Source organism: Juglans regia, chromosome 12 (assembly GCF_001411555.2).
Source record: "Juglans regia cultivar Chandler chromosome 12, Walnut 2.0, whole genome shotgun sequence".
Taxonomy (NCBI): Eukaryota; Viridiplantae; Streptophyta; class Magnoliopsida; order Fagales; family Juglandaceae; genus Juglans; species Juglans regia.
In genome coordinates, this window is record NC_049912.1 from 22,108,105 (window position 1) to 22,135,009 (window position 26,905).

Genomic DNA, 26,905 nt, shown 5'->3' on the forward strand with positions numbered 1-26,905 from the left:
ACTATGTCGTTCTTCTTCGTGAGCAGTGCACAACCCAGACGTTCTCTTCCTCAAAATCCTTTCAACCTTTTATTTTATTTTATTTTTTATTTTAATTACTCCGCCATGTCAGCAAGGGTGCACAAGGTGTCCGCGGAATGGACTCCTTGGAGCAGAACTGATTACAATATATATATCTATATTCATATATATATATATATATATCCAACAAAGATTGGGTTAATTCGACTTCAAAAAGAAATTCCTGAAGCCTCCTGATCCGGAACCAACATTGAAATCTTATGATAAACAGGGGTTTCTAATCCCTCAAGTCGATCCATTCTAAATTTGAAACCAACTAAGATCCAGTTTATTTTTCATATTATAAGCTCAGATGATCAGATGAAGAAACAAGAGACATGACTTGGATAGAAGTACATTTTACCCTAAGGAAAAAGAGAGAGAAAAAACATTATTTTAGAAAAGAAGCCAGGCGTTTGATAAAATTCTTTGCGTTTTCAGTCTCAAAATGCAAGATCTGAAAAGCGTGATCCTCCCCATCCACTTGAACCAACTCAGCTTCTCCTTCCCAGTTGCTTTTTCTGATTTTATCACAGTAAGCAACACCTCTATCCCTCAGCTCATCCTTCTCAGCCACTGTCACGAGCAATCGAGAACATCCCAGCCCAGCCAAGCTCGGCGCTCCCGGAGCGATCGGATTGATCATCGGATTATCGATACCTTCAGGTGCAGCTGGATATATAAAGTTCCAGACCAAGTGCGGGAAAGCTTTGTCATGCCCTTCACTGGGCTCCGATCCTATTGGGTTCGATCCCCAGAAGTAAGGATGGGTAAGAAAGGCTCCTAAAATCTTAACATCACCGGGCAAGCTCTCGACGCCGGCTTTCATGGCTATATTGTGAGCAATGTTGGCTCCTGCACTATCACCACCGATAAAAACTCGTTTGAAGTCCCCGTGATTCATCAGCCATGGTTCTTTATCAGCACCATTGTCGAGAGAGTTTGATGCAACCCATTGGAGGGCGGCCCAGTTATCTTCGTAAGCAATGGGTAGCAAATGCTCAGGAGCGAGCCTGTACTCCACAGACACAGCCACAACCCGAGCTTGAGCGACCAAACTGTTGAGGTACTGCTGGTGGTCGGAGGCGAAGGCGGATTCAATGCAGAAGCCTCCGCCGTGGAAGTAGACCAAGATGGGGAGCTTCTGGTGGTCCGTTTGGTCGAGACTTGGGAGGTAGAGACGAGCAGAGATCGGGGGGTCCTGTGAAATGTCGACGTCCTTGGACGAGACTCCGGTTTCTGGATCTTGAGGCGAAGGGGGCACATAGGAAGACCCCAACAGTCGCTCGACCGAGCCGTCCTTGTAGATACGGACGAATGGGAGAAACTCTTTGTCAACCTCCTTGGTAATGGAAGCCATATGTGAGAGAGGAGGGAGAGCTAACAGAGCAGACAGTGATTTTATCCGAGAGAGAAAAGACTCGAGAGAGGACGAGGAAATGATCACCCAAGACTGGGAAGAGACAGATGCAACTTCGTCAAACTTATAAGGAAATTGCACGGGGGTTTTCCCAGCTAACTTTCACTAAAAAAGGGGTACACAAAGAATCTTTGAATTTCTGCGCGGAAACATGAAAGCAGTATAGCTAAAAAGTTTTTGAAAGTTTGTAATGTTACGTACAAGTACAAATAAATAAATAAATTTAGTGAGATTTTTTTATAAAAAAGTGAGTTGCATAAATAAACAATAATTTTTTTTTTTTTTTTTTTTTTAAGCCAAGTTTGGGATCTTAGATGAAACATAAAATTCTTATCTAGTTTCGTTTCATTTCATTTTATCTTATTTTTAAATATAATTCAAATATAAAATTTTCAAACTAATCATTACAATTTTTTTCAAATTTTCAAATTTTCAAATAAAAAATAATTCCAATTTTTTCAAATCACTAAATAAAAAATAATATTATTACAATTTTAACTTTATAATATTTTTTATTCAATTTTTTCTCTCTCATTTTTTAAAATTTAAAAATACTCAACTTAAATTATCTTATTATTATTCACAAATTATCTTATTATTATTCATAAAATTTACATATCATCTCATCTACCTCTATAAACAAACTAATTGTTTGTATAAAACTTATTTATTTATACAAATCATTTCTCCATGAAAGTTGGTTGTACCATAGAGTCTCTGATTTCTAAAGTGGTTATGAGACGCAAGTCGACAACTTAACATGTTGTTCACGATCCGTGGTCTCCATAGCATGGAAAGCAGCACTAGAGATCAGTGCAAGGAAATCGTTTTATTTAAGCTCGTTTACATAATAAAAATATTTAATCTTATCTCATTCGATTATTATAATTATTTTTAAAATTTTATATAAAATATAATAAATAATTTAATTTTTTAAAATTTTTAAATAATATTTTATATAATTTTTAACTTTCATCTCAATTTATCTCATTTTAACTCACTGTTCAAACGATAAGTTATAACCAATCGCAAAGATGCTTGTTTTGTTTATATTTTAAGGATAATGAGCGGGAATCCAACGCGATACATTTTTGGATAAAAATATCATTTCAGATTTGATTTCTTATTTTAAAACCCGCAAGAGAGTTCCACCCTCCATCATTAGGCGATGTCGTCAAAATGAGTCACTAACCTCTCTCTCTCTCTCTCTCTCTCTCTCTCTCCACGGGTACCGGGCAAAAATGGTTTAACAGAAATGCTCTATTTGACAACTGATATTTGAGGACAGCCAGAGAGGCATTAATTTAGTCGGCACAATAGATTTCTTATTTTAAAAATTGAAGTGAAAACTTTCCAGATCCGGGCAAAGAAAATGTTAATTTGAAGACTGCCAGATAGGTATTCTTAATTTGTGGTTTGGAGAAGGAATTAACATCTGGTCTACGAGGATCTCACTGGTATTCATGTGTTGAGGAGAGTGAAATCTGAATGTGCTTCTGGCATGTGCCTATGTAAGAGGATGATCTAACGAGGACCCAGAAAATGGGGCATATGCTGATAAATCAATCAAATACCACGAGGAAAATTGTGATAGATGTAGATGTAAAAGTTAGTAAGGACTAGGTGACTAAGTTGATAAGTTTGGATAAGATTATGTAACTAAAATGATAGAGTCTATTTTATCATTAAGTTGGTAATTTTGGATGAATGTAAATTATTTATTGAATTTATCTATAACACTATTAAGTTTATCTAGGAGTTATTAGAGGTTGTTTAGATAAGTCATAAGTGAAAAAATCGAGTTCCAATGAATCTGCACTTATACAGAGAAGAGGCTGATCTGAAATCTGTTGCTGCAGTGAAGAGTTATCGCGAAATGTCAGCATTTCATCAGGAGACGACTTCACGACTGTCAGCAGAGTCCTACTGAAACTAAAACTGCTTTTAAATGGTTTATTTAAGGGATCCTATTGGTTAGGATCTATAGAGATTCATATATGGATATTTTCTTGAGCACTTTTCAATACATATTTTGGTGAGAAAATTCCTTAGAAAATTTTCATATTATTTCTCTTAAAGAGTGATCGTGCTCCGTATTAGAGAATTGATTGGTTAAGTTTCAGTCATTGGAGTTCCAGAAGAAAAGTCAATATTTGAAGATCGTCAAATGTTCTGGCTGCTATTGCGGTAAAAAACAAATGGGTCATTTGTCTAGTCAAGTAAGAATGTCAATTGACAAAGTTTTGTAATTGTGTTTTACTTATAATTGATTTTCAAATAATAAAATTGATTTTTTTGAATTTAGCTGTACCGTAAGGTTTTACCTTTAAAAATTTTTTTAAAGAGTTTTCCTTCGATATCAATCTTGGTTTTATGTAAATTATTTATTTTATATTATTAATTAATGATTAAATAATTGCATGATTAACGACTAACTAATTTATTGAGTGAATTGATAGATATTTTTGTTGCATTATAATACAGGAATACTTGAATAATTTCAATAGAGATTAACTACTGTGGAGAGAGGGAAGGATGGAGTTTCAACTCAAGTAGCAGCACCGAACCTGTAGAGGGCAGAGCTCACTAACTGGAGATTGGATGGGGGAGGTGAGACGCGGGATGGAGAAAATGTTTTAACACCAGTATTTGGTTTTGAAAGGTAAAGTTTGATCTGAAGTTTTTTTTATCTAAAAAATATATGATGTGGCAATTGTAAATGGATTGTACAACAGTGGGCGGTCTATCATCATCCATATTTTAATTAAAAGGTATCAAAATCGAGTGGTTTCAAATAGTCTACTAGAAGATACTTTCATGTCTCCTCCCTCAATCATGTTGGTTCAAGTTCCTGTGAGGAGCGGGATAAGTGGACTGAAAGGAGGACAATGGAGATGGATTGCAGAGAACACTGTGTGGGCGCAGCTAGAAAATTCGAAGTTTTTAAAGTAAAAGACGGGAAAATTTTGATTATTGTAGAGGTTTATTGACCTTTCTCAAGGATTCTTCTAATACAACGGTCGTGTATTAAGAATCAAAGTGGGGGGTTAAGATGTTCTAAGCAATATAAGGTGAGCAATGCTTAAAATATCACCTACGACCCAAATGGGAAAGTCTTGTTTTGATTCCAGAATGAATCTCACATACAACTTGATTTTTAGATGAAAAATGATGGATACAACAACCCGGTGCAACCGGCGTGTCCATGTCACCCATTTTATTTTCCTCTCTCTCTCTCTCTCTCTCTCTCTCTCTCTCTCTCTCTCTCTCTCTCTCTCTCCATTCCGTTCCCCCTTTCTCTCCCTCGAAATTTCATTTCCCCCTCCCTCCCTCCATCCATCCCTTCCTCCATCTCCATCTCCATCTCCGTCTCCGTCTCCGTCTCACCTCTCCCTCTCCCTCAAAGACACTAATCATTCTATTACCAAATGCTAGAGATGAGTCTTTGCATGAACAGAACCTTCCATAACCCTTTACACCGGAACTCTCTCGTCCTTTACTGAATTTTCTTTCTTTTTAGTTTTATTAGCTAAGCTCGCCCTCGTTCCAACAACTCTCCAGTTTCTTCTACAACCTTATGAAATTTGTACGCACCTCTCTATTCCGTTTAATCCCTACTCCCCATCTCTTTGCAATTTTGTATTCTTCTCTTATTCCTAACCGTGTCGTCTCTTCGTCTTGTCCTTCTCGCTCTCCATCCTTCCCACTGGTCCCGGTTTCCCAACATATCTCTTCATGATCCCTAACGTGGTCCTTGTTATGCCCCACCACTCGCTTTTCCTCTCGTCGAATTTCTAAAAGATAAATTAGGAAGTTCTATAAACTAGGAGATAAGTTAAGAAGTTCTATTTTAAATAAAATCTGAAATAGTAATTTTAGATTTTAGATATTTTTGTTTCCTGTTTTCTAGCCTAGAGATTTGTTGATTTGATTTGCTGATTTTATGGCCTTCTTGATTTCATGGCTTTCCTCTTCTATTTATCTTGTATTCGTTTCTCTTGAAAATTAATAAGAATGATTATTCTTCTCCTCAAAAACTACATGGTATTAGAGCTTCGTGCTCTTTTCTTATTTTCTTATTTCTTCTGATATAAGTCAATGATGATCGACGCTCAAAGAAATCCTACCGTCTCTTCCGACTTTTCCAATACTTCCAAAACTATTCCACCCAATTCCACTATTCCTCCCACTGTATATGCCAATTCCTATTCCCATAATTCAGCCTTTATCTTACGGCAACAAAACTTAATGGGCACAATATCTCAAGTGTGCTCAGTCCGTAAAATTGGCAATTGATGGCATAGGCAAATTTGGGCATTTGACTAGCAAAATATTGAAACCTGCTACTGGTGACCCTAATAAAAAAATGGTAGTCCGAAAATTCTCTTGTTATTACTTAGCTCATCAATTCCATGGAACATGTCGTTGGAAAACCTCACATATTTCTTCCCACTACTCAAGATGTCTGGGAGGCCATTCGAGATTTTTATTCAGACTTGGAGAATTCTTCTCAAATATTTGAGTTGAAAACTTGACTCTGGAAATCCAAGCAAAATGATCGAGATGTTACTACTTATTATAACGAATTGGAAACGTTATGGCAGGAACTTGATCAATGTTATGATGATGTTTGGGAAAATTTGAACGACTACACTCGTCACAAGAAGAGAGAGGAAAACGACAGTGTTTACATGTTTTTAACCAGCCTTAATGGAAGTTTGGACGAGGTCTGCGGCCGCATTCTCGACAGGCAACCATTGCCCTCTATTCGGGAAGTTTTTTATGAAGTTAGACATGAGGAGTCAAGGAGAAAAATTATGTTGTGCAATACCGAAACTGGTTTAAACCTAGAACCTGAGAATTCTACTCGTGTTAAGAAGTGTTGATTTTGACAATGACGGACGTAATAAACCGTGGTGCGAGCATTGCAAAAAACCATGGCATAGAAAGGAGACATGTTGGAAACTTCATGGTAAACCTGCAAATTGGAAGCCAAAATCCAAACATGATGGTTGCGCCTACCAAGCCACTACTGAAGAGATTCAGGAACTTTCTACCAACTCGGATGCAGTACCTTTTACCAAGGAGCAATTAGAGAATCTATACAAATTGTTTCAATTTCCAAACTGTCCTTAACTCCGTCTTGTTCTTTGGTACAAAAGGGTAACCCTCTTGCTAATGCATTTTTAGGTGTTATTTCTAACTTTGTTCATTCTTGGATAATTGATTCTGGCGCAACTGATCATATGACTGATTGCTCCAAATTGTTCTCATCCTATAGTTCGTGTGCAAGCAATAAAAAGGCCAAAATTGCAGATGGTTCACTCTCAGTAATTGCCGAGATAGGTACTATCAAACTCACTTCGTTCTTAACTCTCCATGATGTGGTCCACGTTCTCAATTTATCTTGCAATTTGTTGTCCATCAGTAAAATTACCTCTTTTGATCATCAGTGTCAAGCTAATTTCTACTCTTCTTATTATGAATTTCATGAATTGACCACAGGGAGGATGATTGGTTGTGCTAAGGAAAAAGACGGACTCTATTATTTTGAAGATGGACCTAACTCGAGTAGACAATGTCAAAGTACTTGCTTAAATTCAGTTTCTACTTCCAAGGATAATGATATTATGTTATGGCATTATAGGCTAGGCCATCCTAGTTTTCAGTATTTAAAATACTTGTTTCCAAATTTATTTCGGAATAAAAGTCTAACTTCCTTTCAATGTGAAGTTTGTCAGTTTGTTAAACATCATTGTGCATCTTTTTCCACCCAACCTTACAAACCAACTACTCCATTTACTGTGATTCATAGTGATATATGGGGCCCTTGTAGAACATCTACGTATTCCGGGAAAAAATGGTTTGTGACCTTAATTGATGATCACACGAGATTAAATTGGGTTTATTTGATGACAGAAAGATCTGAAGCAATGTTTTGAATTTCGCATTGTACCTGCCGATACGGTCGAAATATTATATATATATATAATTTATTCATATATAGACTATTTTGAAACGGTATCGGTACCAAAATATCATGCCTCGACCGAAACGGTCACCAGTATGGTATTCAAAACATTGATAGGAAGTGGAAACAATTTTCAAAAATTTTTACACCATTGTACAAACACAATTTCAAAAAAATATTCAAATATTACGGAGTGATAATGGTCGAGAATATTTCAAAAACATTTTGGATCAATTTTTTCTATCAAATTCTTGTGTCAACACTCTGCAACAAAATGGTTTGATTGAAAGAAAAAACAAACACTTATTGGAAGTAGCTCGGGCATTGCATTTTACCAATCAGGTACCTAAATATCTTTGGGGTGAAGCCATTCTTACTTCTACATATCTCATAAATAGAACGCCTAATAAAGTTTTAAACTTTGAAACACCTTTTGATGTTTTTCATAAGTTTTATCCAACAAATCGGCTTTCTTCTTCTTTACCACTAAATATATTTGGTTGTACAGTTTTTGCTCATATTCATAGTGAAAATCGAGGAAAATTTGAACCCCGAGCCACAAAATGTGTGTTTGTTGGTTATGCTCCCACTCAAAAGGGGTATAAATATTTTGAACCCATTTCCAAAAAAATGTTTGTTACCATGGACGTTACTTTTTTTAAATACATTCTTATTTCACGCTTCATCTTCAAGGGGGAAACTAGACAAAGATTCGACTGGTTTTCATAATTTTTTCCAAACTGAAGACTCGCCTTCTCCAACCTTAATTATTCAACCTAAAAACCCAAGCTTTATTATACCAGGGGAAAGTGAGTCGAGTTTCTTAGATACTGAAAAGGCAGGTTTTCCTACAGAGCCATCTCATGATGTTCACAAAGGAGAAACATAAACGAAAAACACAGCGTTGGTACCATTTGGCATTGTCTACTAGCGACAGAAGACAACTCGAAAGAAAGGATCTTCCAATCCTTCACACTGCCCAGAATCCGTAAACCCTCCAGGTAATGTCCTTACCGAGCCCTTACCTCATGTTCAACCCTTTCATCTTCGAGTTCTGAGTCCTCTAGTTCTGAACCCGAGTCTGGTGTCAATCCTGAGTTCAATGATCCTGAACTTCCTATTGCTATCCGGAAGGCTGTGAGATCTTGCACCCAGCAATCCATTGTCCAATTATGTGTCATATGAAAATCTCTCACCTATTTTTCGTGCTTTTACCTCACAATTGTCTTGTATGGAGATTCCTAATACTGTGCAAGATGCTCTGAAAATTCTTGAGTGGAAGGAGGTTGTCTTCGAGGAGATGAAAGCTCTTGAAAAAAATGGCACATGGGAGTTAGTTGATCTACCAATAAGAAAGACAATTGTATGGAGCAAATGGGTTTTTACAGTCAAGTATGAATTTGATGGCTCTTTAGAACAGTATAAAGCTCGATTGGTTGCCAAGGGATTCACTCAGACCTATGGCATTGATTACTTAGAAACATTCGCCCTGGTCGCAAAGCTAAGCATTGTAAGAGTTCTTTTGTCACTTGCAGCTAATCGTGACTGGCCTCTGAAATAGTTGGACGTAAAAAAATGCATTTCTCAATGAATATATGGAGGAAGAAGTATACATGGATGCACCTCCAAGATTTGGTGAAAAGTTTGGCACAAAGGTGTGTAAGCTGAAGAAATCCTTATATGGGTTAAAACAATCACCAAGAGCCTGGTTTGAGAAATTCACTCACTTTGTTAAGTCAGGGGTATACTCAAGGGCAAGGTGATCATACAATGTTTACAAGACATTCACAGGATGAGAAGATGGCAATACTGATTGTGTATGTAGACGATATAATTCTCACTGGAGATGACGTACTTGAGATAAACCGATTGAAGGCTTCCCTCTCATCAACATTTGAGATCAAGGACTTAGGATCTCTGAGGTATTTCCTTAGAATGGAGGTTGCTCGGTCGAAGAAATGGATTGTTATCTCCCAAACATAAGTATGTCCTTGACCTCCTTAAGGAGACTGGGATGAGTGGGTGTAGGCCAGCAGACACTCCAATCAATCTCAATAAGAAACTTGGAGATGACAAGGAAGGTGACCCAGTGAATACAACTCGGTATCAAAAGTTGGTGGGAAAGTTAATTTACTTATCACATACACGGCCTGATATTGCTTTTGTAATGAGTTTGGTAAGTCAGTTTATGCACTCACCATACAAGAAACATCTTGAAGTAGTTTATCATATTCTCAAATACTTGAAAAGTATATCAGGCAAGGGTTTACTCTTCCAGAAGACCACACAGCAGAACATAGAGGCATACATTGATGCAGATTAGGCAGGCTTAGTTATTGATAGGAGATTCACGTCAGAATACTACACTTATGTCTAGGGAAATATGGTCACACGGCAAAGCAAGAAACATAATGTAGTTGCAAGGAGCAGTGTCGAGGCAGAATATAGGGGGAGTTTGTGAGATGTTATGGCTAAAGAGAATTCTTGAAGAGCTGCGGATGCCGATAAACATGCCAATGAAGTTGTATTGTGACAACAAAGCTGCCATAAGTATTGCTCAAAATCCAGTATAACATGATCACACAAAGCATGTAGAAATTGACAAACACTTCATAAAGGAGAAGATTGATAATGGAGCTGTTTGCATGCCTTTTGTTCCTACTACTCAACAAATAGCCGATATCTTCACCAATGGACTTTTCAGACCTAGTTTTGAGCTCCTTGTAAGCAAGTTGGGCATGATAAACATCTACGCTCCAGCTCCAACTTGAGAGTGGGTGTCGGATTTCTAGAAGATAAATTAGGAAGTTCTATAGAATATGAGATAAGTTAAGAAGTTCTATTTTAAATAAAATCTGAAATAGTAATTTCAAATTTTAGATATTTATGTTTCCTGTTTTCTAACCTAGAGATTTACTTATTTGATTTGCTGATTTTATGACCTTCCTGATTTGGTGGTTTTCCTCTTCTATTTATCTTGTATTCGTTTCTCTTTAAAATTAATAAGAATGATTATTCTTCTCAAAAACTACACCTCCCAACATCAACGCCTTTGCCTTTGCCTTACCTGCGACCTTGAAATATGATGACGGAGGTGAGTTACGTTCGTGTCTAGTGATTTGATTTGTTCTTAATTCCTTTGTTTGAAGGCCAATAAATTTCTATTTCTTAGATCCAATCTCCATGATTTCAGAACAAGGAGTCATTGCATTTGAGCATGCAGCTAACGAAAGCTTGCAAGAAAAGCTTCATGGCACAGAAAGGGAGTCGCCTGTGATTTCGTGGAGAAGACGAAGAGAGGAAGAGGCAAGAGCTGTCATGGAAAGGAGGGAGAGCTTCAAGGGAGGAACGTGGGAAGAACAAGAGCTTCGTGCAGTCGAGACGTGTGAAGAAGAAGACTGGTTCGAGGCAGAGGAAGGGACATGCGTGAAACAAGGAGCTTGCAGTTATCAATCAGCGCAAGAGAGTTCATCGAACAGGAGCTTGTAGTTATCAATCTGAAAGGGAAACAAGGAGAACATTTATAACTTGTAATAGTTAAGAATCAATACTTAGAAGATCCAAACAACACCTAAAGGTTGTCGGGATGATATGAGTTGCTATAGTGAATACCAACATGTTATTTCCTTTATGGCCAAAAAAACAGAATCAGTAGATCATTTTTTGTTTTTTGTCATTTTTTTTTAATATATCTTGACTGACATGGCAAACGTCAGCCGATTCCCCAAGCATTCCCAACCCTCAATTGCCTATTGCAGAACTGTTTTCAAATAACTTCAAAATGCAGAAGCCCAAGCATCATGCAAATTTTTATTTTTATTTTTTTGTTTTATAGGTAAGTATCATGAAAAGTCATTATAACTTGACAACACAGATCGCTCCATGAAAGCAGCTTGCCTCTCAAATTCAGAACGTGATTTTATTAGGAATTCCTAGATGTGTGTGCACGCTGCAAAATAAAAACCCAAGACCATCAAATCCTACGCTCTTATCAGTAAAGCAGGCACAATTGTTAGCACAATACATCACAGATTACGTGCATTGAATAAGCTGGCTTTAATAGATAATTTTCTCTGAACAATTCTCTGGATATTTACAAAATAAATCAATGGCAATACCATAATCATACGCTTCAAAGAGGACTCGAGCAGTTAGCAGTCTAGCTACATTATTGCACAAAAGAAGCAGCTACGTTAAGTCATGCAACCCTCACAGTGAAGAAAGAAAAATAATGTTCATGAAAGTAATAGTCTCAGCAATATCTAAGACAATGGCGTTGCAGAAGAAACTTACAGTGCGTGCATGCAACAGGAGTCTGGCCTCCGAAAGTCATGAGCCTCACTACAATCAACAAGCTAGAAACGTCTACAGGCCCAACAACACGAACTACCATTTCTGTACATCGTTTTTGGTTAGGGATCAAGAATAGAAAGCAATTTACGGCCGCAACCTATGTGCATTAGGCTTAGTAAGTGTTTTGGCATAATTACGAATCTCTGGTATAATACGCTGGATCAGATGAGAGTGCCTGCAAATTCCAGGATAAGGACAATATAAACAGATGACAAATAAATCCTGGGTCGTGAGCTAAGGTGATGATGAATTTCAAATTTGTATCATGTATACACATGAAGTGACAAGGAAAAAGTTACAAATGACTGGCTTGCCTGCTGAAAGTTGAGGAACCTAACTTCTGTGATCTTAACTTTTGACAAGGAAAAACTCATTGCCGAGGGCTTATGCACCCACGGGATTAGTCTGGACTTTGTTCACAAACACCCGGTGCCAATAAAAAAAATTGTGACAAGGGAAAAGTGAAACTCGTGGTTTCTGAGTTTCTCACAAACTTTCCTCCAGTCTTTCTTTCTTTTTCCCTCTTTCTCCTTTTAATTAACCATATGTATTTCAACCACCTTATGTAAAAGATCCCCTTTTCATAATTAAGCATGCTTCACTTTGGGTTATTGGCTCAGTCTCATTGTGGATCTAATCTTTTGTACAAACATTAATATGTATTTCCATACTTATAATATATATATATATATATTGGAGCATGCTTCAGCAATTCCCTTGCCAGCTGCATTCGTTACAGAAAACTTTCAAGGAATATAATCTGACATAAAAAGATTTCAAAAGATAGCATCACAAATGATATCACAGCTAGGGCTGTGCACGTGCAAGTATTTATGAAGAAAAGCAGTCTTACAAATGTTAACGTATACAATTTAGGAATTTATACAATTTAAGACTTCTCTATGTTAATATTAGCTGTATAGATATATTACCTGTATAGATATATTACCATATATATAGGCTGAATATTAGGAATCAGTTAGATTTTCCAGTGTATAGCATATTATCTACTTTCCTCGTATATTTTTTGATTTCACGTTGATAATGAGAAGGCAGAACTGAAAGAGCCAGTTTTTCCAAAAAGCTCTCTTTGTATTTTCTGGTTTCCCTAGTATTTTGACATGGTATGAAGAGCAAGGTTCCTAATTACCGTGCCTCCTTCGAATTTTTTTTCTTGGGCTTGTGGGTTTCTTAGTTTCCGTGCCTTCTGGTTTGTTCTGTGGTGAACCCGACGTGATTTCTTCATCTTCTCGGCATTGCGTTCTGCGATTGGGTATTCTCAGCTTGTTTCGACGTGATTTCTTCATCTTTTAGTTTGTTTTGTGGTGTTCTCGGCATCGTGACTGTCGCAGCAACCTCGAGTGGGATTTCTCAGCTTCTTCTGGTTGTTCTCGGGGGTCAGTCTTTTGGTTCTCGGGGGTCTGTCTTCTGAAATTGCTTGCTCTTAATTCCGGTGTTTTTGGTTGCTGCATCAGCACTTTCTGTTGCTGAGTTTGTGGATTTCGGCACCTTGGTGAGTTTTGGTTTGTGTCTTGATTTCAGCAAATACATCTTTCGGTCCTCTCTATTTGGCTTACATCCTTTGTTTGCTCTGGTTTGGGACACATATTTCTGCAACCTTCTAGTGGGATAATTTATTCTCGGTTCCATTATGTCTTTAGATAAATTCGACTTGTATTCATTTTACTGACAAAAATTATTCTGCTTGGGAATTTCAGTTTCAATTGATTGTAAAAGGAAAAGAATTGTGGGGTCATATTGATGGGAGTGATCCCGCACCTCGAGATGTCGAGGCTTTGTCTAAATGGGAAATCAAGGATGCTTGGGTTATGAAGCGCTTTCTACTTCGGTTCATTTGATCAATCACTTACCCTCTCCTACGTTACATCATGTTTCTCCCTTCTTTAAGTTGTTTGGTCATTCTCCTTCATATTCTGATCTTCGGGCATTTGGTTGTGTTTGTTTTATACATCTTCCTGCTCATGAACGATATAAACTTACTGCTCAATCTATTAAGTGTGTTTTTCTTGATTATGCTATACCTCAAAAGGGTTATGTTTGTTATGATCTCCATGCTCGTCATATACGAGTTTCTAGGAATGTGGTTTTATTTGAAAATCAATATTTCTTTCCATCTCATGTTGAGCTGCCATCTGTATCTTTATCTCTTCCACCTAGTTTTTCTAATTCCCCGACAATTGTGGAAAGGTTCAAATCTAGTTTTGTGTATGGAAGACGTAATCGACATCAGCCTGGTTCCACTTCCTCTATGCCCCCTCACGATCTTGACCTAGCGCCTGATTATGCTCTTGCTTCCACCCCGTTTCGCCGGTCTACTCGCCCTTCTCGACGACCTGATCGGTATGGTTTCTCCTCTCCTGTCTCTCTTGTGGCTACTTTATCCTCTATTTTCATTCTCTCTTGCTACAAACAGGCCATGGAACATGAGTGTTGGCAAAATGCAATGCAAACAGAACTTCAAGCACTTAAGGAGAATCACACTTGGGATATTGTTCCTTATCCCTCTACAGTCAAATCTATTGGAAGTAAATGGGTTTTCTCTGTAAAGCTTCGTTCTAATGGCTCTTTGGACAAGTACAAAACTCGCCTAGTAGCTCTGGGTAATAAACAGGAATATGGAGTTGATTATGAGGAAACATTTGCTCATATTGCCAAAATGACCACGGTTCGAACCATCTTAGCTATTGCCGCTTCACAGTCGTTGCAACTGCATTAGATGGATGTGAAGAACGCCTTTCTTCATGGCAATCTCCAAAAAGAGATCTACATGAAGTTTCCCTCTGGTATGACTACTTCTCCTCATGATGTCTGTAAGCTAAGGCGTTCTCTGTATGGGCTCAAGCAGGCTCCTCGGGCTTGGTTTGAGAAGTTTTGCAGTACACTTCTTACCTTCAGTTTTACACAAAGTCAATATGATTCTTCTCTCTTCTTCCACAAGTCTGCATCGGGTATAGTTCTTCTCTTGATTTATGTGAATGATATTATCATTACTAGCACTGACTGTGGTTTGATTACTAAGCTTCAACAGTTGTTGCATGCGACTTTCCATATTAAAGATCTTAGCCAGCTCACATACTTCTTAGGACTGGAAGTACATCATCGGGCCAATGGTATTTTCTTGAACCAGCATAAGTATATTCAAGATCTTATTACCTTGGCTGGTTTGGAGGACACTTCTTCTGTTGATACTCCTATGGAGGTAAATGTCAAATACAGGAAAGATGAAATGGACCTTCTGGATGATCCTACTCTCTATCAACGCCTGGTTAGGAGTCTTATCTACTTGACCACTACTTGCCCCGATATCTCCTATGTCGTTCATCAGGTCAGTCAGTTTACGTCTTCTCCTCAGCATCTCCATCGAGGTTCGCCTACTCGTGGTTTATTCTTTCCTACAGGCTCATCTCTTCAACTTGTTGCCTATAGTGATGCTAATTGGGCTGGATATCCGGATACACATCGATCTACTACGGGTTGGTGTATGTTTTTAGGTGATGTCTTAATTTCTTGGAGATGTAAGAAACAAAATCGTGTTTCTAAATCCTCTACTGAGGCCGAGTATCTTACTATGTCTACTGCTTGTTCTGAAATTGTATGGCAACGCGGTCTTCTTGAGGAGCTTGTGTTTCCTCAGACTACTTCTACCCCTTTTCATGCTGATAACACTAGTGCTATTCAGATTACCAACAATCCCGTTTTCCATGAACGCAACAAGCACATTGAGGTTGATTATCATTCTATCCGAGATACCTTGGAGAGTTGGGTGATATCTCTTCCTTACATTTCTTCGGATCTCCAAGTGGCCGATGTCTTCACCAAAGCAATGACTCGACAGCGGCATCAATTTCTTGTTGGCAAATTGTTGCTGGTTGACTTACCAACATCAATTTGAGGGGGGATGTTAATGTATACAATTTAGGAATTTATACAATTTAAGACTTCTCTATGTTAATATTAGTTGTACAGATATATTACCATCATACCATGTATATAGGCTGAATATTAGGAATCAGTTAGATTTTCCCATGTATAGCATATTATCTACTTTCCTTGTATATTTTTTGATTTCACGTTGATAATGAGAAGGCAGAACTGAAAGAGCCAGTTTTTCCAAAAAGCTCTCTTTGTATTTTCTGGTTTCGCTAGTATTTTGACAACAAACCCCAAGTCGCTCAAGGGATGTTCCATTAACTGCTATTAGTCTATAAAATCCTTTCCCATTAAACTCAGGAATAATTCCCAAAATGATTTTACTACCATAAAAAGCAAACTAACTTTTTAATTTATTGCAAAGTGCCAATGGAAGATTTAAGAAAAGCAGGAAAGAGAGACAGGTTGAAAGGAGCAGATACCCTGGCCTAGCACTCAATTTATCATATTGCTCCAAGATAAACAGGATGCATGTGTGCCTCAATGACATTGCATGGAAGGCTTCTGAAAGTTCATACATGCTCGATATATTATCCAATGATATATCCTGGGATTTATAATAAACAGTCATAATAAAGCCACTAACACAATTCAAAAAGGCATAACAGGAATATGTGTGTGTGGTGTGAGTATATAAACCAACATCCCTTGCTCACCCGTGCTATAGTATACTCGCAAAGTCGCTTAAGTCCCTCCAAGAGATACTGATCAGCAGCTCTGAGAAGATCTTGTGCAACATCCAATGTAACTTCTACAGATCCAGTGTATATGAATCTGAAGATAATGAACAGACTGTAAATTGAAAAGGCTCACCAAGTACAGTGTGGTCAAAAAGGAGATTACAGCTTGCATTAAACCTTATCATCAACTGGAAAACCTCCCATCTAATATTTGGAATCTCTATGTCCCTTGCATCCTTTTCCTGTAAAACGTGCAAGGAATAAATTAAAATGTGTGCTAATGAACATGCATCCACGCAAGTTTGAAATTTCAATTTACACTGAAAAGAGAATACAATCTGAAAGATTACAAACATGAATTATCCTGGGTTTACAAATAAATCACTTGTGAAAAACAAGGTGGCACAGCTTCAGTAGAACTCACTACGCACAAATATCCAATGCAAGAATTTTTTTTTTTTTTGTAGGGGGGGGATCTATCATTAACAAGGATACTCACCCGGTAACCACCATCAAACATTGCACGGAAAGCATCTGAAGAAGCAAGCAGGCAGATTCTGTGAGCATAGAACCTTCTACCTGCAGTAGAAAAGTAAAGACACTAAGTACTCAAAGATTTCATTTGTACTAACAAGAGTTTTCTAAACACAATCATATTACTCAAAACATTTCTCCACAGACTTAAAATAGGACAACGTATAGGAAAATTAATAATTTTCAAACCTTCAACAAGAAACGTAACGTCAGACAGTGTAGGATTGTCTACAAACTGCTCCCCTAAATAGACCTGCAGGAAGGATTTTTGTTATCATAGGCAATTCAAACCAAATACAAACTTCAAAGAAAACCTAGCAGAAGTATGAAAAAATAGCATGAACAAAAGTTGCAGGTTCCACAATCCACATTCATGCAGGAGGCACACATGCTTCAAGGGAGAAGACATCAAAGTTTCTTTCTTTCTTTCTTTTTTCTTGACTTGCCAGAATATCCTTAGAGGTCAACATGAAAATCCCTAGCCAACACACGCACCCAAAACAGAACTTCAAGCCAGTTTAATAGCTCATCATCCAACCATCATGGAAATCACAAATAAGTTTCTGTAATGAGTAGGAAACCACAAATAAATAGCAACAGAAGAAACTTAGTTGAGGTGGGTTGAGATAATAAGTAAACATCCTCATGTCCAAGAGTTGGAAACCCCTAATTTTAAGGGTACACGCCTATAATTAGGGCTGTAAATGAACGAGTTTGTTCAATAGCCTGCTCGGGATTCGTTCGATTAAACTCGAATCGAACTCAACTCGTGAAAAAAAAGTTTGTTCGTGAAAGCAGATACTCGCTCGATTTTTAAATGACACATACCCGACAAAACTCGGCTAAGGCTCGTTAAGACCAGCTCGTTTATGCTCGAGTCGACTTGTTAGCTTGACTCAATTAAAACTCATTCATATATTGATAAATATATACATACGCCTATGTACATATACACATATATATGTATTAGCTAATAATATAAGAATACCACTTTTATAATTAAATATATAATATGTAATCTAATTACTTATGTCTATATAGTGAATATACTTCATAGGTATATTTTATAATTTGTATAATAATCAGTCAATAAAATTTAATAATTTCATATACTAGTATGTGGGAACCATATATGAAATGGATATATGTTATCATATTAAGTGTATGTATTAATAATATAGTAGGCATATAATATATTGAGAGTTTAGCTTATCGAGTCGAACTCGAACAAAGACTAAAAAAAAATATCGAATTCGGGCTCAAGCTCGAGTATTTTGAGTCGAAGCCAAAGACCGGCTCGACTTGGCTCGATTACAGCCCTACGCCTATTTGCTCAAATAAGAAACTAAACCTGACCCACTTTTTTTTCTTTTAAACTTGAACCACATAAATTTGTATTGACAAAATATTCTCTTAAGAAAAACTCTACTCATCATTCCTACACCACACACCACACATGATTTTTTTTTTTTTTTATTATTTTTTCCATTACCAAATGTGTGGTATATAGACGATGAGTAGAAGAGTTCCTTTAGTTTAGGAAGAATAAAACAAAATAAAAAATCAAGTGTGGTGTGTGGTGTAGGGATGATGAGTAAAAGGGTAGAAGGGCTCTTCTCTTAAAGTATTAGCCTTATATTATGCCCAAGAACAGAGACATGATTTATAATTTTGAAAAACTTCATGAACAAATCAAGCTTTAAAAAGGAAACGTACCTGCGGTGTTGGAGACGGGGGAGCTGCATCAACAGGAGAAAGAGCCATGGCTTTGTTGGCCAATTTATATAGAGCCACAGCACCATCAAGTTGCTGCTTAAGGCTAGAGGAACCGAGGAGCCCAAGAAGCAACTCCAACCCTGCAAGAAGCAAGAAAGTGTGGAATAATCAGCAACTTTGAAATAGCATAAAGATTTACTAAAAGAAGTTTCTGTGCAAGGGAAAAAAAGACTAAAACAGACAAAGGAGATTACTGAGGACAAGACATGCCATTGTTATCAATAAATATGGTTCTCAAAGCATCTGGAGAACAAAGATGAGCAAGAGCCAAAGAGACTCGTCTTTGGACAGCCTTCTCTGCTCCACGCAAAAGATATAACAGATAATTCAAAACCTGCATGGAGAATGTCAAGGAATTAAAACCTTAAACACACTAATCATAGATATTTATAAATACATAACAACAAAGTAGTAATTATCATGCCAGGTACAGTCAAATCTAATAATATGGGCAACAACATAACAGCATTGTGAAAGTTACAAAATAAATAAAATGAAATATAAGAAGACACTAACTCGTCCATGAATCTTCTCCTCTAATCTTTTCAACGTCTTGGCTACACAATCTTTTGTTGCCTGTGGGTAAAAACATACTCTATACAGTTAAGTTATGCCTTACAACAGAGAGAGAGAGAGGGAACAGCAATGTTCCTGTTCTGCTAATCAAGCTGTCATGCATGTTCTCGTTTCCAATATGGCATCAGAAGTACAAGACTTAAGAGTAAACCTAATAAAAATCACTAGGATTGTAAATATATAGATACCCAACATACTTGAACTATAAACTCTCCATCCTGCAGTTTCTGAACACCTCCCACTCTAATAAAATCCGATACATTATCCTACAGGAAAAAAGAACGAACACAATAACATAGTAAAATGGTGTTTAATAACATGTTCAATAAAGTCAAGGTTTGAAGCCATTAGAACTACAAGGATTCATGGGTCCCACTTTACCTCCTTATCTGCAAGAGGATAAAGAGAAAATGAATTATAAGGATTCAGGGATTATACTCTACCTCGTTATCCGCAAGCCCATAAAGAGCAAATGCAGCATTATGTTGCAAAGACCCATTTTTGGAATCAAGAAGCTTCAGTAAAGGCACCAAACCACCACTGTGAGCAATACCAGCTTGATTGTGCATGTCCTGAAAGTAAATATTTATTTTCAAGCCAAAAAGAACCATGCCTATCAAAGCTTGAAAATAGGAAATTTACTCGGGGCAATTTTCTTAAATACCAATTAATTATTATCAAATACAAAGAATTGCCAAGAGCACATAGCCAATCATCCGTGGATTGTGATTCAAAGAAAGTAAACACACAAAGATAAATGATAACCTGTGCCAACCTCCCCAATGCAAAAGCTGACATTTCCCTAAGCTGTACATCGGAAGATTGGAGCATCTCAATCAAAGGTCGGACAGCACCCCTCTGTACAATATGAACCTGCAGAACTTTCTAATGTTTTATTGAAAGAGATAATCAAAAAGGAAACTGAAGGTGCAAATAATAAATAACAATAATTGATGAATTATCAGAGAAAATTTGGAGGAAGAAGAATAATGATAAGCCACAATTAATTAACAACCAAAGACCAAAACCTTAATTATCCAGCAGAGAGAAGGGAACATAAGAGCCAAACTCATTAAACAACCAGCTCAACAAAAACTCAGCAGCCCATAATTTAGTTTAACTTCCTCTGACTTCTTGGCATTTAAACAAAATAGCATTTTTTCCTCCAGGCATGAAAATTAAAGCAAAAGGCATATATCTAATCCACCTTGCAATCAGAATCAGTTGCAGCAAATTGTCCAAGTAATAAAGCTGCCTCCCTTTGACTCTCAGAGCAGCAGGAACTGTTTGACAATATAAAAACATAAGAAGTTGCAGCACAAAATGTATTTTGTCCTTCTTAACAAGAACCATACAACAATAATGAGAATCCAAGATTTGGTCATACCTAAGTAATCCAATAACAGGTTGCAGCGCTCCAGCTAAAAGAACTTCCTTCTTTATGTCTGGGGATGAGTGCACCAGATTTCCGATCACACCAACCTGGGACCCATGAAAAATAACATCATGTTGCAGATTTTTTATAAGTAATGTCATGCAGATAATGCGAAGTGCAAACACAAAATCCAACACAGCTGCAAATTTCAATAGTGAATAATCCACTACTGCAATAGTGAAATAAAGATTAAATCCTCTTATGATCTTACCGCTTCATAATGGATAGCAGTATCTTCAGATCGAAGCATTAGAATGAGGGTAGGAAGTGCATTACATTCAACTATCTGCAAAGTCAACTCTATTTGGTTTACTGATGCTCAACCTTTTCTTTTGGTCATGTTCATCCACATAAAACAAGTTTTCAACCAAAAATAGGCCACTTACCTGATTCTTGTTTTCATCATTTTTAAATGCCAGGGTTCGCAGAGCCCCAGCAGCAGCTCTTTGCACCTTTGTATCTGTGAACTCAAGCAATTCAACAAGAGGTGGAATTCCGCCTTCCATCCTGTATAACCAAATCCACTCCAGATGGTAATAAAATAACATATTTCTGAATCCCAAGCATAAAGTAAGCATAAAAAAACCAACAAACCTGACACGGGTTTTAATGCTGCTATTCTCATGAGCAAGGTTGGTGATGGCATCGGCAGATCTACGAATGACACTAGTCATAGCACGAGAGCTAGAACTGTTCTTGTGCCTCTTTAACAGATCCACGAGATTTGGCAAAGCACCGCAATCAACTATGAATTGTTGATGCTCAGGCTGTTAACAGATGAGAGAGATGACAACATGTCAGCAACTACACTAACAGCATATATTATCCTTAAGATATATCCCACCCAATAACTGCCCATAACACAGCAAGTTCTTATAGGACTGGTCAGTGTACATATATGCAAGCAGAAGTAACCTACGTAATTAACAGGCTCTCATAAGTTACCAAAACACAGAAATAACATGGCCAACTCCAGACAAAGCTTGTTATCATCATCTTCAATTAATACAATTACAAAAAGTGAGTCGTGACCCACACGAAGGAGGCCCATATATCCCATCGAACACAACCACAAAAAAGTAGAGTAATACAGATTATCACAGACCAGTAGCATTTTTTACATTTTCACTGCTATATTCATTAATGCTTATGCATCAAGGAATGTAACGACTTGTTAAAAAAAAGTCATGGACTGATGATCCAAGGAAAGTCTAAGCAACATCTGAGCCTATACTCCAAAAGGACTAGTCAGTATACAATTAGAGCCTCTTGGACCAGCATTACAAGCTGAACAAATTAAAAAGAAAAAGAGCCTGAATGATCAGTGACCCTTCTCTATCATGACTCTGGGGCATTGGAGTTCAATCAAGGTTGATTTTTTATGCAATTAAAAACTAATTGCAATATGAAAGGCAATTTTCCTTCTATTTATTTTTTCCATTGAAAAGGGATGCTACAATTCAAAACAAACTAAGATTTCTAATGAAAAAACACTTTACAAAGAAAATTCTTGTGTTGATTTTAAAGCAGAAAACCCAAAAAATTTACACATTATAGATTGACCATCATGTTTTAAGAAATATAATGCTATGGCTAGACTACTTTTATTTAAGAACAAGCTTTTCATCCAATAAAATTTTGGATTAATTAATTTAGAAAATATTTGAAATTGTAAAACTATCATCATAAATTAATACACTATTGAAAGCTAGGGCAACCACAAAAAGTAATGGCTTGGGATCATTTCTATGATCTCAAGAAACATCACACAAGTCGGGAGTGTCGGGGCTCGTGTAAGCTTGATATGGAGAAGGCCTATGACTTAGTGAATTGGAGATTTTTGCTCTACATGCTCGAGAGATGCGGCTTTGGTTCGAAATGGTGTTCTTGGATCAAACAATGTCTCTCTATTGTTTGTTTTTCTATATTGGTGAATGACACACCAAAGGGCTTCTTTAAAAGCATAGAGACAAGGTGATCCTTTATCTTCGCTACTTTTTGTTTTTGTAATGGAAACTTTTAGCAAGATGATTTCAAGGGTTGTGGAGGGCGGATTCTTATCCGGATTCTCAATGGGGGAGGCAAATATTGGCTCACTTCTCATATCTCACCTATTATTTGCTAATGATACCAAGGTTTTGAATTTCATTTCGTACTGGCCAATACGGCCGAAATATACCGTACCGGCCAGGTAGCTGGTATAGAGAAGGATATAGTTTCGTACTGGTCAGAATTTCAGCCGTTTTGGCCTGTACCGGCCGATATTTCGAATTTAGGCCGATATACAGATTTCGGCCGTTAGTTTTTTCTTTTCTTTTTTTTCATTTCTTCAAACTGCAAGCTCATTTTTTGACCCCCCAATTCAGACAAGACTATTTATAATTTATATATATTTATATATAATTTATTCATATATAGACTATTATTTTAGAATATAATTTATATATATAATTTATTCATATATAGACTATTCCAAAACGGTATCCGAAACGATACCGATATCGAAATATCTCGTTTCAATATCTCGACCGAAACGGTCACCGAAATGGTATTCAAAACATTGGATGATACCCTAATCTTATGTGGCACTAATCATGATCAAATCCAAGCTTTTTTTTATAGATAATAAGAGAATTTATTCCAAGTAAATAGGCATAGCCCAAGTACGCAGGAAGTATACAAATGAGTACACCTAAATACAAGCTAAAGAAGAACATAAGTAAGGCAAAATATTACAAATATTCCCATCCCTTACAAGGTTCTTCACCCAAAAACTTATAGTGCTAAAGAAAAAATCCCTGAATTCCCCCATAGAATGTTCGCAATCTTCTAAACACCTCCCATTTCTCTCTAACCATAAGCACCAAAACAAACACAAGGGGATCATCCTCCACACTACTGCACTAGCTCCACATCCCACGGAATCTTGCTTTGAGGACACTCCTTTTATGCTTTGAAGCTATTTTGGGGTTGAAGGTGGAACTTGGTTAAATCAGAAGTAGTCCCAATGGGGAACGTTCTGAATGTGGAGAGAATGGCTAACAATTTGGGATGCAACAATTTGGGTCTTCCTTTGGGTGCCCCGTTCAAATCAAAATCCATCTAGGATGAAGTACTAGAAAAAATGGAGCGGAAACTAGCTAGTTGGAAGAAGTTGTATCTATCTAGAGGTGGTAGGGTCACTTTAATCAAAAGTACCCTATCCAACTTGCCAACCTACTTCCTATCACTATTTCCGCTTCCCACCAAGGTGGCTCAACTTATGGAGAAACTTCAACGGGATTTCTTGTGGGGGGAATGAATGAGGAATTTAAATTCCACTTGGTAAAATGGGCCACGGTGTCTATCCGAGAAGGAGGATTGGGAATCTAGCACTTGCCATCTTTTAACAAAACCTTGCTTGACAAATGGCTATGGAGATACCACAATGAACAAGGAGCATTATGGAGAGCTATCATAAAATCGAAGTATGGTGAACCATGGGTAGGAATAGGATGGTGTTCAAATGAGGTAAATGGGACATATGGGGTTGGATTATGGAAACACATTAAAAGAGGATAGGACACATATTCAATAAATATCCGTTTTGAGGTGGGTGATGGGCCCAAAATCAAATTTTGGCATGATGTATGGTGTGGCGATACAACACTCAAGGAAGTTTATTCAGAATTCTATGGCAAGGCAAGAATGAAAGAAGACTCAATTGCAGACCTCTTCACCCTTTCAAATGGTACCCCCAATGGAACGTTACATTCTTTAGAGACACACAAGATTGAGAAGATGACGCTTTCTCGGAGTTCCATGATCTAGTGTACTCTACCCATATAATGAGGGGAGCTAAAGATAAGATCTTTTGGCACCCTTCTAAGAAAGGGAAGTTCACAGTTCACTCCTACTATCATGCCATGCATTCCCATAGAAGAGTATTTAGAAGATAAAAGCACCCCTGAAGGCAAATGTTTTTGTATGGACGGCCTCATTAAGATCCTCACAACAAAAAATCTACAAAAAGGCCACATCATAGTCATGGATTGGTGTTGTATGTGCAAAAAGAGTGGAGAATCCGTAGATCTATTACTTCATTGACAGATTACTATGACCCTGTGGGATGACTTCTTTGCTCGGGTGGAATTAGTTTGGGTAATGCCGAAAAGGATAATAGACCTCCTAGCTTCTTGGCGAGGCATCGGAGGTAATTCTCAGATTGCAAAAGTGTGAAAGATGGTCCCAATTTTTCTATAGTGGTGAACTTGGAGGGAGAGGAATGTAAGAAGCTTTGAAGATCGAGAGCAGATAATGGATGCGCTTAGAAGTTTATTTTTCAATACTTTACTCCATCGGTCGATTGTAAAAGATTTTAATGGAATGTCTTTTCATGACTTCCTTGTATCGCTAAACTCACATGGCTAGGCAACACTCTTGCATATGTCATGTATACTCGGGCCTTTGTCTATTTTATACTCAATAAAATTTAGTTTATCGATCATAAGAAAAAAAATAAATGGCTGCAAATTCAAGAGCGCGCGATTTAAGATGTAGTTCATACAAAAAACTAAAATAAAAATAACGAAACTAAACACAAACGTGAAATTCGCCCAAGATTCCCTACTTGATGTTTTGATTGTTACAAATCCTTGCAACCCCTATCATCTCATTAAATTTTCTATATGCCACGTATTATTTCTAATGACCCCTAAAAAAATGCATACACAAAAAATGTTGCTTGTGCGACAAATAAAAGAAGGAACATGCAATAACTGCTACCAGTGCATATATACACTATTAACTAAGAACACTCGCACTAACTGATTCGGTTACTGTAATTCAACTCGAACAATCAGTCACGACACTCTTCGTCTGTTTGAAACTATGTAGCGTCTTCCAAATGTAATTACTTATAGAAGATCTTTTAAACGTTCAAAAAGAACTTGCGGAAAATAGAGACCTCAAGCAATCAACTTCTTCAATTGGCATCGAACTGGCAGAATTTAGAACAAAAGAAATTACAGATCAATATCTCACGGATTAAGTAAAATCAAACAGAAACTAGTTACCTTCACAGCAAGAAGGCCTAGTGCAAAAGCGCTCCCCTTCTCGACCTCGTGCTCATATGGCTTTGGATTCCGGTCACCTTCGCCTGAAGGCGGCGCTTGAAGATGCGTCACCAAAGCCGGAACCGCACCGCCTTCAACAATCACGTTCACAACTTCCTCTGCACTCCAACAAATTTAAAAAAAAACTAAATTAAATTAAGAGATAAAAACACTAACGGAGTTCTTTAGTTCAGAAAAATATAAGAGTCTAGAAACTTCCAGAGATGAAGGATATGCAAATATGGCGAGATCGGAGGTGCGGTTAGGAAATACATACCATTCTTCGCGAGCTCGGCAAGGATGTGAGTGGCACGCTTGGCCGCAGCACGATCAGCTTCCTTCCAAGAGAAGGTGGAGTTCAGGATAGTAAGCTGTGCAGCCACCTCAGAGAGTAGCGCTCGCCTTGCCTCCCCCGAGGGTACGGAGATCTCTCGCCCTTCTTCGACTTCTTCCTCCAGTTTCCGCTTTTGACCCTTCCTCTCCGGGAGGCTCTGATCTAGGCGCCTCTGATGCTCCATGAACAACAGCAGTAGAAGGCTCTCCGCGACCGAGAGAGAGAGAGAGTCTGCTCCCGAAAATGAAAGACTCACAAACCTGCAAAAGGCACAGATGGAGAGAAAGAGAGGGATGGTAGCTTGGGTCTACCAAATACAAGAACGCGAGCTTCCTTTCTTCTTCTGGCGAAATGTGTCGGGTTTAAACCGGCCACATTATTTCCGATTTCGGACGTCTAGTAGTGTAGATAGGAGGGTGAACATTACGCACATTTCTTATTTGATTAATGCCTATTTAACCAGAAGAGAAAAAAGATTAATGTCTAATTCGCCATGCTTTGCGAGTGGATCGGCAGAGTGAATTCGGATCTCGTGATTGCGAGGGGAAGATGTAAGAGATGTGCGTAGTGTTCCCCCTCATAAATACCTACCAAACTTGCAAACAGTTGAAACAAAGAATTTTAGGACATCCTGCTTCGTGGATGTTAATGTTCGTTTCTTTGTCAAGACAAAAATATACAGTGGTTTGGGTGTAAGAATCGGATCGGATTGATTGGATCCG

The 26,905-nt window shown here is 37.6% G+C and overlaps 2 protein-coding genes across 8 annotated transcripts; both read right to left on the bottom strand.

Moving 5' to 3' along the window:
* Nucleotides 1-326: 326 nt before the first annotated feature.
* On the bottom strand, nucleotides 327-1,525 carry LOC109005866 (2-hydroxyisoflavanone dehydratase-like). Its single transcript, XM_018984942.2, has one exon. It carries the CDS (start codon nucleotides 1,418-1,420, stop codon nucleotides 452-454), a length of 969 nt encoding a protein of 322 aa, XP_018840487.1. The 5' UTR covers nucleotides 1,421-1,525; the 3' UTR covers nucleotides 327-451.
* Nucleotides 1,526-8,203: 6,678 nt separating this feature from the next.
* Nucleotides 8,204-26,741, bottom strand: LOC109005865 (ARM REPEAT PROTEIN INTERACTING WITH ABF2). 7 transcript variants are annotated; one of them, XR_004797779.1, is made up of 21 exons: nucleotides 26,127-26,738; nucleotides 25,811-25,968; nucleotides 21,351-21,523; nucleotides 21,143-21,263; nucleotides 20,968-21,042; nucleotides 20,709-20,803; nucleotides 20,529-20,604; nucleotides 20,087-20,194; nucleotides 19,765-19,893; nucleotides 19,519-19,587; nucleotides 19,262-19,321; nucleotides 18,956-19,079; nucleotides 18,686-18,825; nucleotides 17,159-17,222; nucleotides 16,935-17,014; nucleotides 16,613-16,677; nucleotides 16,412-16,529; nucleotides 16,178-16,302; nucleotides 11,745-11,979; nucleotides 11,570-11,614; nucleotides 8,204-10,948 (listed from the first exon to the last, which is right to left on the bottom strand). XR_004797779.1 is itself a non-coding variant. In XM_018984938.2 (19 exons), the coding sequence occupies exons 1-19, from the start codon at nucleotides 26,365-26,367 to the stop codon at nucleotides 11,889-11,891; spliced, it is 2,112 nt and encodes a 703-aa protein (XP_018840483.1). In that variant the 5' UTR covers nucleotides 26,368-26,738; the 3' UTR covers nucleotides 11,550-11,888. The 7 variants fall into 7 exon arrangements, 2 of the variants coding, with proteins under 2 accessions (XP_018840483.1, XP_018840486.1); XR_004797778.1 differs by having other exon boundaries at nucleotides 8,205-10,948; nucleotides 11,570-11,979; XR_001998528.2 differs by lacking the exon at nucleotides 11,570-11,614 and having other exon boundaries at nucleotides 8,206-10,948.
* Between the last annotated feature and the right edge of the window lie 164 nt (nucleotides 26,742-26,905).

Bases quoted from the DNA above. Each gene is read 5' to 3' on its own strand.
- LOC109005865 (XM_018984938.2), bottom strand. From the start codon at position 26,367: ATGGAGCATCAGAGGCGCCTAGATCAGAGCCTCCCGGAGAGGAAGGGT. The intron at 21,043-21,142 runs GTAAGTGGCCTA...TTGACTTTGCAG, and splicing joins ATGATGAAAACAAGAATCAG to ATAGTTGAATGTAATGCACT. The intron at 20,195-20,528 runs GTGGATTAGATA...AAAGTTCTGCAG, and splicing joins CAACTGATTCTGATTGCAAG to GTTCATATTGTACAGAGGGG.
- LOC109005866 (XM_018984942.2), bottom strand. From the start codon at position 1,420: ATGGCTTCCATTACCAAGGAGGTTGACAAAGAGTTTCTCCCATTCGTC.